The 14438-nt window shown below is 39.5% G+C and overlaps 1 protein-coding gene across 2 annotated transcripts in view; it reads left to right on the top strand.

Moving 5' to 3' along the window:
• The first annotated feature begins 2242 nt into the window (after positions 1-2242).
• znf830 (zinc finger protein 830) overlaps positions 2243-14438 on the top strand; it is a 61871-nt gene continuing 49675 nt past the window's right edge. The window contains exons 1-4 of one of the 2 annotated variants that reach the window (XM_012964521.3): positions 2243-2592; positions 3287-3386; positions 5584-5707; positions 6993-7026. In XM_012964521.3, the coding sequence (XP_012819975.1) occupies positions 2480-2592; positions 3287-3386; positions 5584-5707; positions 6993-7026 (371 nt within the window). In that variant the 5' untranslated portion in view covers positions 2243-2479. The remainder of the gene's footprint in view (positions 2593-3286; positions 3387-5583; positions 5708-6992; positions 7027-14438) is intronic. The other variant, NM_001004918.2, reaches the window with a different exon arrangement.

Genomic DNA, 14438 nt, shown 5'->3' on the forward strand with positions numbered 1-14438 from the left:
TCCCTCCAGCACCTGCTTGCCGGCTTCTGTGCCGTTGCCGCTGCATACACGCATGCATACACTTAGGGCAGCGGTCGCCATGGCAACCGGACGCTGGGGGGGTGCGCATGCGCCGCCAGCAACAGTCCTGGTCCCATGGTCTGTGCAGAAGTGAGGCATTATGGGAATATTCTCTACCCAGCTTAGCGTTTTTTCTTCCTGTTTGGCTTCAGATCTTCTGAATGGGAGAAATATGGGGAGACTTAAAGGAGAACGAAAGTCAACATTTATAAATCACACTCCTCAATAGTTCTACTATTGTTCAGTTAAATCGCTATATTTTTGGATTGCATAATAAAAGAGTTACACTTCCATCCTAATTTCGCTCCATTTTTTTAACGGCGCCGCCATCTTGAAAAAGGTATTCCCACTTCCTTCCCTCTCTGCTCCACACTGCGCATGCATTTCATCCCCCCCAACCTGACCCCAGGCGCGCGTCCATCCTTTCTCACAGTTTAATATATTCACTCAGAAAGCCGCACCTCATCCGGCACCATGGCAGTTGACTGTGCAGACAAATGTAGTAAATTATTTTGCCCCTTGCTGCGCACCGCTTGCGCTATGTGTATGCCCCCGTAGCAGAGCAAAAATGAATGAATGGAGCGCGCTCGTGCGTTGCTATGGTAACAGTGGTTCCACTTCTGATTGGCTGGTGGGCGTGTAGAGTGGAGGTCAGTATGACACGCACGCTACAGAACAGGAGACAGGATTGCATTACAAATATGCGCACATGAAGGGAATTGAAACCATTGTGATTAAGGCTGCCGCTGGCAGCCTGCAGGAAGTGGAGAGATATTTTAGTGATGTCACTGTAGTCTTCACACTGCTGTAGGCAGCCAGCACCATATCTCAGAGAAGCAAGCAGGGATCTGGGAATTTAGATATGCAGTAAGTGCTTAAAAAGAATGCTAAAGATTTACTTTTAATTTATATTAACCTTTCATTGTACTTTAAGGGCACTATTGAGACAACTGAAGGTATGCCTGCATTTTGAGATTAACTCTTTACTAGCCTCTCCTTCTCCTTTAATAATCCAATATTACTTTTTGGAATCAGTGCTGTCCAAGTGGTGGGCCATAGCCTCCCACCTGTCTGGCTGCTGTAACTGCTTAACTTTGTGTAATCTTTAAATAGTATCAGTACTAAGATTTACTGGCCCCTGCATTGTTCTCGCCTCAGATTCTGGCCCCTGTATTGTTTACACATGTAATCTCCTGTACTGTTCACACATTTTAGTCCCTGCATTGTTCACACCTCAGGCTCAGACTGTAGGAGCAGTATCAGCATTGTGTCACTGTATCCACTGCCTGCCTAGGCAGCATAGGGCAGGCAGAGTACAGCATGCACAGGCAGCATAGGGCAGGTAAAGTATGGCACACAGGCAGTACTCTGCCTGCCCTATGCTACCTGTGTATGCCATACTCTGCCTGCCCTATGCTGCCTGTGTGTGCCATACGCTGCCTGCCCTTCCTTGCCTGTGTGTACCATACTATGCCTGCCCTATGCTGCATGTGTATGCCATACCCGGTTTGCCCTATGCTGCCTGTGTAGGGCAGGCAGAGTATGACACACACAAGTAGCACAGGTCAAGTAGAGTATGGCACACACAGGCAGTACTCTGCCTGTCCTATGCTACCTGTGTGTTCCATATTCTGCCTGCCCCATGCTGCTTGTGTGCTCTACTCTGCCTGCCCTATACCACCTGTGGGAGGTAAACCTGGCAGGGGTTTGTTTATGAGAGTTTGTTAGCATTTGGAAATAGTCAATATATGGTCCCTAAGGTGTGTAATTCTATGCGGTGGGGGGGGGGGGGGGGTTCTAAGGATTTACGGGTATGACATAATTCTTTCACCATTTGTGTTTTTGCTGTGCTGTCACCATTAATGTGGGTATGGTCTTAAAAACTCTTGTGATAACATGGGTGTGGTTTAAAGTGGGTGCCAATGGGCACTGTTACCAAGCCAACACGATAAATCCGTTTTTAAGCCAACGGCAGCGACAGTGCAAGTCAAAATTAGTTTGTTTTTTCAACAAACGTTTGTTTCCTGGTACAAAAGCTCTGATCAAATAAAAATACAATTGTAAACAAAGAGCTGACATCTGCACACAACAAACAACTACGATCACCTAAAAGCAACTGACGTTCTCGTTCACAGCACTATGTACTGTTATACGTCACAGCCATATCTCGCGATACTATGACGTTTTATGGTTGATCGTCCCGATAGGGCATAGGAAAGGAACATATGTTTTGTCTTGAGTTCTAAGCACACGTATTAAGTTTATTAGCGAATGTGCATACATTTGAATAGTGACTCTACAAAAGATACACTTCCAATCGCGTCACCTCCTAACTTGGTCATAGACGAGTGACGAATTGCATTTTTCCTGGCGGAAGTAACAGAAGGAATCAATTCACGTGAATAACACTGTCGATAATATGGCTGACGCCGGGAAAAAAAAACTGGTGCAGCAAGAAGAGCTGCGTAGGTTAATGAAAGCAAAGCAGCGGAGAAGTTGTTCTAAGAAACGGATAGAGTCTCCATTGGCCAAATATCCTTTTGTCAAGCTAAGACCCAGGGTTGAAGAAATCCCGCCATGGTGTGACTTGGATTAGATAGTGTGCGCCTTATTTATGAGCGGTCACAAGTCATTATTTTGTGATTGAGCTTGATTATAGCAGTAAAATAGTTACACAATGTCACATGTAGCTGATACTTCCCTGTATTATGTTTACAACTACGGCTGTGTAGCAGCCCTTATTTTCTTGCTGTATCTCCTGCCTTAGTATCCAAAGCAGGATATGAATAGGTTCTGATAGCTCAAGTGTTTTTGGAGGAGAATCACTGGAAAGGTTATTTAGCATTTTCAGGCAATTCCTTTCAGTGAGGGGTTTAAAGGGATACTACCATTTTGTTGTGGTGTACTTTTTTTTTGTATTTCAACAAGAACTTTATTGTTACAGCATATCAAAGGTTACAGTTTCATTTGTACGAGTGCTTACACAATCGGTAGTGGTGTACTTTTTATTTATAAATTGCACAACAAATAATTCACTCTACCATTTAAATTATATTCTTGAACAAATGTATTTTTTTTTAGTTATATCGGTGTGTTAGAACTGCTTTCAAATAACCCATTGTTTCTCCTACTCCCATGTAACTGAAGGTAGAAGCACATTCCACCAACAAACCCCCAGCATTTTTTGTCTGTCATTTAATGTAATTGGTCTTTGACTGCTATTTACATATAACAGCCTTGGTCACTTACTGTGTGTTGTCTGCAATATTCAGATTAAAAGTGAGTTATTGTGGCCAGCACACATTCTTGGAAAGCAACACAAGGAGGTGAGTCTTGGTATACTCAGTTAATATTTCATTTCTCAAATAGCTTTCTTCTGCTTTTCTACCTGATACCATGATTTAAAAGAGATGCAAAATCCCTATCAAATTTTTGATGTGCCTATTTCAGTGCATAGGACTGCAAGCTTTTATCGTAGTTTGAGGCCATATACAGCGAAGGAGGTAATAGACCATTCTCCATTGTACTGTCTTAGGTGCTTTGGTGTCATGTTCTTTCTAGTTGTGCCATCAGGCCTCCACTGCTGTTTACCCCGCCAAAGTTATAAGGCATGTGAAACAGCCAAGGTGATTCACACAACACTATATGAAAAAGTGCAGATGGAGAAGGTCAATTCGCACAACACTATACTAGAAATTACAGATGGAGAAGGCCTAATTGCACTTTTTACATTGAAAAGAATAGTTTGCTTTGTGAATACATTAGCTGTATTATTCATGGACAAGGTAAGGTTTATTCGCTGGGGGGGGTATCCCTTGCAGTTTTATCAGGGGCAAAGTTGCTAATTTAACACTTGGAATGCCTAGGAAAAGTATGCAAAATGGCAGCAGCACCCGGTTAGTTTTGTCCATTGGCCTGTGCATTTTATCCTAACATATTGGCACCCCCAGCATATCCACCTTTTTTTGTACTTTAAAGGACATGTCAACCCCAAAAATAATTTTCCCCTAATAAAAGAAAACATAATTCTAAGCAACTTTCCAATATCAATTTATTAAAAATGACTAGTGCTTTAAAAGTTATTTGTAAATGTAATTGCTATAGAAAGCAGCATTTGCTGAACTCGTGGTTGTTACTTTTTAAACAATGTTGCAAGTGTCCGGCTCCTCCAGCAAGACAGGCCTGTAAAATCTGCTGATTTGTGTTACATTGTTTCAAACACCAGAGCCACCAGCGCAGAGAATAGAAAGGACTGGCAGTCCTATGCTTATAATAGCAGTTACATATAAAAACTTGAAAGGGAAGTTTGAGAACAAACTTCATGTTGGGTTAAAAAACGTGAAGTCTCTGAATAAAATCTGATCTGTTGTTGACCCCCCCCCCCCCCACTTTTTCTAACCTTGGACCACAGTTATATAGTAAAAACCACTGTGCAAAGTTTGGGGACCCTGGTTTTAATAGTGTCTAAATGGCAGCAATTTAAATTTCCCCACTGAAAGTCAACAAGTGACATCCGATTGGCGGCTCCGTCCACTTCTTCCAACCTGGAACTGCAGTTACCCAGTGATTAACTCTGCAAAGTTTAGGGACCCTAGGATTAACAGCAGCAGTTTAAATTTAAACCAATAAAAGTCAACAGGTAAATTGTGATTGGTGGGTGTGCCCATTTTTTCTAACCTTGAGTCGAAGTCACCCAGTGACAAACAGTGGGCACCCTGGCATAAATAGTGTGAGGATGACAGCATTTTAAACCAATAAAATTCAATAGATGAAATCTGATTGGCTGTTAGTGGACCAACCCACTTTTCCTATTTTTAAACTGCAGTCCCTCATTGACCAACTCTGCAAAGTTTGGGCACTCAGGCATAAAAATTGTGGGACTGGCAGCATTTTACACTTCACCATTGAAAGTAAATAGGTGAAATGTGATTGGCTGTTGGTGGCTCCACCTACTTTTTCTAACTTTGAACCGCAAATACCCAGTGACTGACTTTGGAGAGTTTAACAACCCTGGAATTAATACTTACATAATGGCATCAGTTTCAATATAAACCAATGAAATTTAATGGGTGGAAATGGACTGGCTGTTGGTGGCTCCACTCACTTTGAATTCATTGTGAATTGAGAAAGCCAGTTGAATGACTGGCGAAACGTCTTCAAGAAAAAACACAGCAAGGATACCTGCTGTGATTTCTAAATAAACGACAGTAGATTTATGTGTAAATAATTTAGTGCATGTGCCTTTACCCTTATATTATACTTAAGTGTGGGTTTTTTTTTCAATTCTATAACATGATACTGTGACTTTTTTAACAACATTTTTCACATATGTTGAACATCTACATCCTTTACCATTATGCTTTACAAAGCACCTTCATTCAGTGTTAATCAGGCCTTATTTACTCATTCAAGTTGCATGTAACACATACAATATCATTGTTTTTATATTACTGTATTTATGTGATCCTAGTTTTTAAGTTTGTAAATTGCTCTCTGTTTCCTAATGTTTTTGATATTTTAAAGAAAGTTGCTGAGTTAAAAGGATCCAAGGCTAACATAAGTAGTCCCTCAAATAAAGTACAGCTTCATCACATTATGAAAAGGAAGGGGTCTGAACCAGAGAACCAAGAGAGCAAACGAATTAAAGGTAGGCAAAATTAAATGCTTGATTTCATTTCTGGGTGTCATCTGCTTTCTCAGAAGCAGTTTTTTTTTGTTTTTTTTAAGTAAACACCTAAATAAACAGACAGTTGGTGAAACTCACAACTGCATTTTTTCCTTGAAATAAAGTTAAGCTTGTCATGTAAAATTATTTTTTAATGTAAAGATTAAAGAAAGGAGCTGCTTTTAATATTCAGCCTATTTGTAGTATTAAACTGGCACACCAGAATACATAGAAATCTCACTTGGCCACTTAGTCTACCTAGTCAGTTGATCTCCTTTACCTCAGTTTGTCTAAACAGAGCATAGTGTCCTCCTAAGGGTGGCCACCATTAGAAATCTAATGAGCATTCTAGAGTCCTGTATTATATGACTGCTTAGGCAAAACAAAAGTGTGCTCACCACAAATTAAATTAAATTAAATCAGTGGTGCAATGAGGGTGTAATTTTATAATTTACCAAAAATATTAGGGGCACCCCAGAGATTATAATCTCTTACCTGAGACCCCTGGCCGGTGCTTCTGTTTGCTGAAAGTTGCACCAGCTTGGGGTACTACTGTAGGAGCACCACACTCCCATCATCTTCTTGGATCTTCTCTACAGTCCAGTCTGGTTGTATAGAGCGAAGATATTCTTTACAGCTCCTCATTAGCAAGAGAACACAGGGAAGCGTCTTAACTAGGGTAGCCGTGGTGTCAAGTAAGCCATTAAAATCACTTGGGGTTTGCATAACATTTTGGCACCTTCTAGTTATACCTTTCCTTCTTTTTTTAATTTATGATTCAAAAATCATAACTTTTGAGGAGAACTTTCCATTTTGCTACTAGTTTCTAATAGTTTATAAAAGAAGAGGCAAGCTCCCATCATTTCTCGCTTCTGACAGGTGATCCCTCTGGTGTCCAATATAAAGGGCAAACTTCTGGGAGTTTTAACTTTGTAAAACAACTTGCCGATACAACTTAGTCCCTGTAAACACTTGCAAAAGAAATTACTGGAATGCAAAAATTAATTAGATGAAAGCATAGGTCTGGCTTGACAATGGTTGGCTGATGTAAAAATATTGCAAAAAAGGGTATAGTTGAGGGCAGAGGATCTATTTTTTAGGGGATTTTTTTTTTTTTGTTTTTTAACACAAGCATTTAATATTTGCTATATGGATTATTTATAGACCATTGCCTGTAAAGACTACATAAGGAGACTACAGCATGCTATGATCTCTATAAAGTTACACGAACATTAATGACAGCTTTGTAACAGTTATTTTTCTGCAGGCACAGAAGACCAGCCAACAGCTTTAAAAACCAAGTAAGTTTTATGTTAGCAGCATGCTTGTGTAATTGTGTAATTTTAACCTTAGAACTCAAATGAATACTTTTAAAAAAGCAAACTCTCCTAGCACTGTTTTTATTGACAGTGCTTTCCCATGGAAATAAATTATTTTTGTTAAAAACTATTTGTGCATCAGACATCTGTGTTTAGTTTACATGATTTGCCTTACCGAATTTTCAGCTTTCTCAGTGTGCAGGGTTACTTTTTAATGTTAAAAAAGGGGTGGCTATTTCAATTTCTTCTAGTATCTCCTGTACTTTTAATCATTCAGCATTCACTTTTTAAGTAAGTTGTCCACGCACTTCTAACTATGCTGTAGAATGGGTAGTAGTAGTGCACATCGCTTTATCAAGTGTACTTGGCATTTAAAGTACACAGAGACCAAAACAGCCCCCCACCAGATCAATAAATAGTGACTGTCTATGGCATCTTACAGCATGCTAACAAACTCCCAGAACAAACCCCTGCCAGGTTCACCTCCCACAGCATAGGACAGGCAGAGTACAGCACACGCAGGCAGAGTATAGCACACAGGCAGTATGCTGCCTGTGTGTGCCATACTCTGCCTGCCCTATGCTGACTGTGTGTATCATACTCTGCCTGCCCTACACATAGGCAGCATGGGGCAGGCAGTACATACAGCATATATGGGGTTATCACAGTTTTTGCTTGTAGTATAGATGTCTTACCCTTTGTAGAGATGGGCCCGGGTGCTCATGCCCCAGACCTTTAGCTTAGGGAGCCATAATAGAGGAAATCACGTAGCAAAAATTGATGGCAGGCACTCCGATGTCCCAGAGGTATATATTAAAAAACAGCCGACAGACTGTAAACCCCTGTATTGTTTAAACATGTAATCCCTGGTACTGTTCACACCTTTAGTCCCTGCATTGTTCACACCTCAGGCTCAGACTGTAAGCCCCCACATTGTACACCTGTTTATCCAGCAGAAATCACATAGCAAAAATTGATGGCAGGCACTCCGATGTCCCAGAGGTATATATAAAAAAACAGCCATATTATAAGTAAAAAATGTAAAAAGTTTATTTAATCCATATATAAAAGAACAAAAAGAAGCCTTATGCGTTTCGCACCAATAGGGTACTTAGTCATAGGCTGTATTACACTTACAAGATACACAGTATTTAAATATAAGGTGGCCAATAGGGATATCTCAAAAATTGGCCAATCACAATCATCAAGTAATTAGGTACAATTGAATGATAGATAGTGAGTGGTTAAAAAGATTTATATAGGGATACTAAGTATAACTCTTATGTGAGATTAAATATCCAACGTTTAGGCACAATTTTATAAAGCATTTTTCTATACATAACAGGTCACATCGTATTCATAGTTTAGACCATGCGGTTGTCTGGTTTTTATAAAAAATATCCATTTAGTTTCTTTTTTAATTAGAGCATGGGTAATGTCTCCTCCACGGGGATCGTGGAGGTTACTCTAGCAATTCCTTTTATGTTTAGATAGGACAATGATCTATTTGAACATTCTGAGAAATGTTTCGCTATTGTAGTGTTACATTTTTTGTTTGTGATATTAAGGATATGCTCTCTGATTCTGTCTTTCAGTTTTCTACTTGTTTGACCGACATATTGTTTTTTACACTTAGTGCATGTGAGTAGATAAATCACATATTTAGTATTGCAATTAATATAGTGTTTAATCTGATAAGTATTCATTGTAGTGGATGAAGTGAAGGATTGTGTTTTGACAACAAAATTACAGGTAATACACTGTCTGGACCCAGGATATGTCTATACCCATGGTTATGTATTAGTGGGGATAATTTGTTACTTAGGGTATCCGTTTTCCTGGTTACAAATCTATACCCATTATCAAGAATTTGCCTCAAAATTGGATCTGTTTTAAGAATTGTTAAGTTATTATTAACAATGCTTTTTATAGCGTTGTATTGAGGACTATATGTAAAAATACATTATAAGGCCTTAGTGTTGTCTTTGAAGGTTTTTCTTTTTTGAGAGTAATTTATTTATGGGTGCTCTTTTATTTTGTGCAGCCAAAGTTTCTGTGGTGTTCCGAGTTTTATATCTATTAAAAAGCTCTAATCTGTTGGTAGATGCAGCTTTTTCAAAAGCTTCTTGTATGATTCTTTTTGGGTAACCCCTATCTAATAGTCTATAATAAAGATCATTAGATTTTTCTAAAAAATCAGTTTCCTCTGCGCAGATACGCCTTATACGCAAAAATTGGCTATATGGGATGTTGTTTAGGGTGGCAAGATTGTGCGTTAAGTAATGTATTGGCAGAGCTGTCTTTTCTAAAGATAGTAGTGGTGATGGATTAATTTTTAGCACTTAATGTGATACCTAAGAAATTAATAGAGTTTTCATTGATTTCTGAGGTAAATTTCAAATTATAATTATTAGTGTTAATGTGAGTGATGAAATCTGTGAAATGTTTCATTGGTCTTTGTTCTGCATGGTCTGTGCAGGAGTAAGGCATTATGGGAACTCTTCTTTGCACAGTTCAGCGTTTTTTCTTCCTGTTTGGCTTAAGGCTGATGCCACACACGGCGTAGGGCTGATTTTTTTCAGCAAGCGGAAAAACGCTAGCCGAAAATTCAGCCCTACGCCTGCTACTTGTGCCTGCACCCGAATGAATGGAATACGCTCGGCTGCAGGCACATGTAGCCGATATACGCATGAAAACGCGAGAGAATGCAAAGTCTCGCGTTTTCATGCGTATATCGGCTACATGTGCCTGCACCCGAGCGTATTCCATTCATTCGGGTGCAGGCACAAGTAGCAGGCGTAGGGCTGAATTTTCGGCAAGCGTTTATCCGCTTGCCGAAAATTTCAGCCCTACGCCTCGTGTGGCATTAGCCTAAGATCTTCTGAACAGGTGAAATATGGGGATACTTAAGGGTGCTATTGAGACAACTGAAGGTATGCCTGCAGCTTGAGATTAACTCTTTACTAGCCTTTCCTTCTCCTTTAATGCTCTTTTTCTTTTTGTGTAAGATTATCTTACAGGTTAGAGGTTTTTGTTCCTTTTTTAAGTTGTCATGTAGAAGTGTTAATTCAACTTCTATGTTAATGATGTTATCTCTTAAACGTACTGGATAAAAATTGGATTTAGATCTAAATCTTTCTTTAGTTTCAATTAGGTTAGCTCCGACTCTACCTGATTCAGGGTTAACTTCTCTCTGTCATTGTTCAAGTTGTAAGAGCATTTTCATTTCATGAAAATTGGACACATTAGACTGTAGAAAGATGGGGTCAATCTTGTTGACTCCATCTTTCTCATTGTTCAATGGGTTAGAATTATCATCAAAGTTTCTTTAGTAATAATTTTCGCACAAATCTATTATGTTCGTAATGGTGTCAAACAGATCAAATTAAAAAAGAAACTAAATGGATATTTTTTTCTAAAAACCAGACAACCGCATGGTCTAAACTATGATTAAGATGTGACCTGTTATGTATAGATAAATGCTTTGTAAAATTGTGCGTAAATGTTGGAAATTTAATCTCACATAAGAGTTATACTTCGTATCCCTATATAAATCTTTTTAACCACTCATTATCTATAATTCAATTATTGTGATTGGCCAATTTTTGAGATATCCCTATTGGCCACCTTAGCTTTAAATACTGTAAGTTCCATGCAGGATGCTGACGCTTTGCAGAGCGATTTGACAAAATTGGAAAACTGGGCAGCAAACTGGAAAATGAGGTTCAATGTTGACAAGTGCAAATTTATGCACTTTGGTAGAAGTAATATAAACCCGAACTATCTACTGAATGGTAGTGTGTTGGGGGCATCCTTAATGGAGAAGGATCTAGGGGTTTTTGTAGATCACAAGTTGTCTAATTCCAGGCAGTGTCATTCTGTGGCTACTACAGCAAATAAAGTGCTGTCTTGTATAAAAAAGGGCATTGACTCAAGGGATGAGAACATAATTTTGCCTCTTTATAGGTCCCTGGTAAGGCCTCACCTTGAGTATGCAGTGCAGTTTTGGGCTCCAGTCCTTAAGAAGGATATTAATGAGCTGGAGAGAGTGCAGAGACGTGCAACTAAACTGGTAAAGGGGATGGAAGATTTAAGCTATGAGGTTAGACTGTCGAGGTTGGGGTTGTTTTCTCTGGAAAAGAGGCGCTTGCGAGGGGACATGATTACTCTGTACAAGTACATTAGAGGGGATTATAAACAGATGGGGGATGCTCTTTTTTCCCATAAAAACAATCAACGCACCAGAGGTCACCCCTTTAGATTAGAGGAACGGAGCTTCCATTTGAAGCAGCGTAGGTGGTTTTTCACGGTGAGGGCAGTGAGGCTGTGGAATGCCCTTCCTAGTGATGTGGTAATGGCAGACTCTGTTAATGCCTTTAAGAGGGGCCTGGATGAGTTTTTGAACAAGCAGAATATCCAAGGCTATTGTGATACTAATATCTACAGTTAGTATTACTGGTTGTATATATAGTTTATGTATGTGAGTGTATAGATTGGTTAGTATAGGTTGTGTGCTGGGTTTACTCGGATGGGTTGAACTTGATGGACACTGGTCTTTTTTCAACCCTATGTAACTATGTGTATGTATGTACAGCCTATGGCTAAGTACCCTATTGGTACGAAACGCGTAAGGCTTCTTTTTGTTCTTTTATATATGGATTAAATAAACTTTATACATTTTTTACTTATAATATGGCTGTTTTTTTTATATATACCTCTGGGACATCGGAGTGCCTGCCATCAATTTTTGCTACGTGATTTCTGCTGGATAAACAGGTGTACAATGTGGGGGCTTACAGTCTGAGCCTGAGGTGGGAACAATGCAGGGACTAAAGGTGTGAACAATACAGGGGTTTACAGTCTGAACCTGGGGTGTGATCAGTGCAGGAGGGCAGTTAATCTCAATACTAATTACATATAAAGCTTACACAAAGGTAAGCAGTTACAGCAGCCACACAGGTGGGGGCCGCGGGCTGCCAGTTGAACAGAACTGGCCAAGAGCATAGCATAGAGTCTACGTCTTGTTGGTCTATAATTAAATTTGCATTTTGTTTACACAAGCCTGTTTGTGAGATCCATGAGTGCCCTGTGTTTTGGTTGTGGTATGATCCTCCTCTTGCTGTAGCTCTGGTGAATGTGCACATGGACCCCACTTATACTTTGGTGAGATATACTTGTATACCTATGGGATTATACACTAAAATGTTTAAAATGGATTCTCTGTATTAGACTTCCTTCTCTCAGCTCAAACCTCCAGGGACCAGCCTTGTTTCTCTCTCCTGCTCCCTACCCCTTCCCCTCTCTGCTGTAATCTGAGCCCAGAGGAACATTTGGGCATGTTCATTTGTGTATGGTGCATATTTGCTTCGGAACGTACCATTGCACTTGTAATCAAAGTAAAACATTTACTATTTTACAGTTTCTAGTAGAATTCAGTCTAAAACAACTGGACTTTTCTAAGTTTATTTCTTGAAAACGTTTCACCACTCATTCAAATGGCTTCTTCAGTTCAAATGACTGGTAGGGAATTCCCCGGCATTTAACCCCTTGATGGTAGTTCAGTCACAGGCATCCAATCATATTGGTTCCATTGAACTTATTCAGTTAGGTGTTGGCTGAAACTGACAGGTGTAAGTAAGGTAAGGTATGATCCGTCACAATGGTACCATGATTCTCATTGATGCAGGTGTTACGACTGGATAATTCACAACTGGAAGTGTGAATTATTGTATGTTGTATGATAAGCAGTGTCGCAGGTCCCCTCCTCTGTTTAGGGATGGTTTTTCCAGGCTGGCATAAATGGTCTCTTTCACACCTCTTTCAAACCATCTGTACTCTCAGTGCAAAATTTGCACGTTACTGTCCTCCGTTTTCCTTGATGTGTAGATAGACTGCTGAGTTTTGTCCTGAGGAGTTAGCCCTCCTAGGTTGGGCCATTGCCTTAGAGAGGTTTTGTTTTGTCTCCCCAATGTATAAATCAATGCACTCTTCACTACACTGGACAGCATAGACTAAATTACGTTTCATGTGCTTTGGTGTAGGATGCACCAACTTTTGTTGCCAGAGTGTTGCTAGGTTTGAAAAACATTGCATTCCTGTGTGTACCATTATGACTGGATCACACCTAACTGAATAAGTTAAGTTCACTAAATTAGTCTGGCATAGAACTGTGCTATCATAAACTTATAGTATTGTGAACTGCAATGTATTCAAGTACCATATCTCTTATTACCCCTTCCAAAAGCTTTCCTACTACTGATGTCAGACTAACAGGGCTATAGTTTTCAGGCTGAGAACAGGATCCCTTTTTAAATATTGGCACCACATTAGCAATTCCCCGGGCTCTTGACACCATGCCAGACCTCAATGAATCCTGAAAAATATATTGAAGAGGTTTGGCAATCACAGCACTATGCTTGTTTAATATTCTGGGATGAATCCCATCCTTTGTTTACTTTTACATGTTCAAGTCTCTTTTGAATTTCCTCCTGAATTTCGAGGTTTACTAGCATGTAGGGGCCCCAAAATGAAAATACCCCCATATGGTGTATCATATATTTTTGGACAGTAAATATTCCTTCAAATTTTAAAATGGGTACCTGTGTCTTTCTACTACAAAGTACCAAGCTACAACACTTTTCTAAAATTGGTGATTTTGAGAAGATTTCCAAAAATCACCTCAAAGCTTTCACTTTGCAGCATCTTTTCTCCCACATACTATTAGGTACCAAGATAAATCCTCCTAGTTATGTACCCCAGGGGTCCACTGAACAGTTTGATGCCCAATGTGGATAGGTTTACCAAACTTTGTGACATGTAGGGGCCCCAAGGTGAAGATCTTTCATTTTTTGTCATTTTAGCTATTGGAAAACCAACACATTTACTGCATTTTGTATGGGATAAAGCTATAAAAAGAACATTCTCCAGGAAACCATATATTTTTTCGAAAGTACACATTCCCCCAAATCTAAAATTGGTTCTACTCCAAAGTACCAAGCCGCAAAGCTTTTCTGAAATTGGCATTTTTGATAACTTCCGAAAATCACCTCGAAACGTACACTTTGCAACTTAAACTTTACACTTTTTTTCTCTCACAGGTCATTAGGTAATCATATAAAACAGCATCAATCCTAAAAAATAATACTAAGTGGCTCAGTTTTTACGGTAACAGGAGGGGGAATATATGTATACAAGCCTCTGTGTATATAATCCCCAGGCTATCTTTCAAAGCTAAATGCAAATGAAGTGATAACAAGATCACCCCGTAAATTATGTGGTCCGGGTGTGTAAACCCCAGTTTGATAAACCTATGTATATCGGACATCAAAGTTCATGGCATTTACAGACCCCAAAATATACCTTGTGCACACTTATTTTATGGCTTACATTTAACT

Source organism: Xenopus tropicalis, chromosome 6 (genome assembly GCF_000004195.4).
Source record: "Xenopus tropicalis strain Nigerian chromosome 6, UCB_Xtro_10.0, whole genome shotgun sequence".
NCBI classification, from domain to species: Eukaryota; Metazoa; Chordata; class Amphibia; order Anura; family Pipidae; genus Xenopus; species Xenopus tropicalis.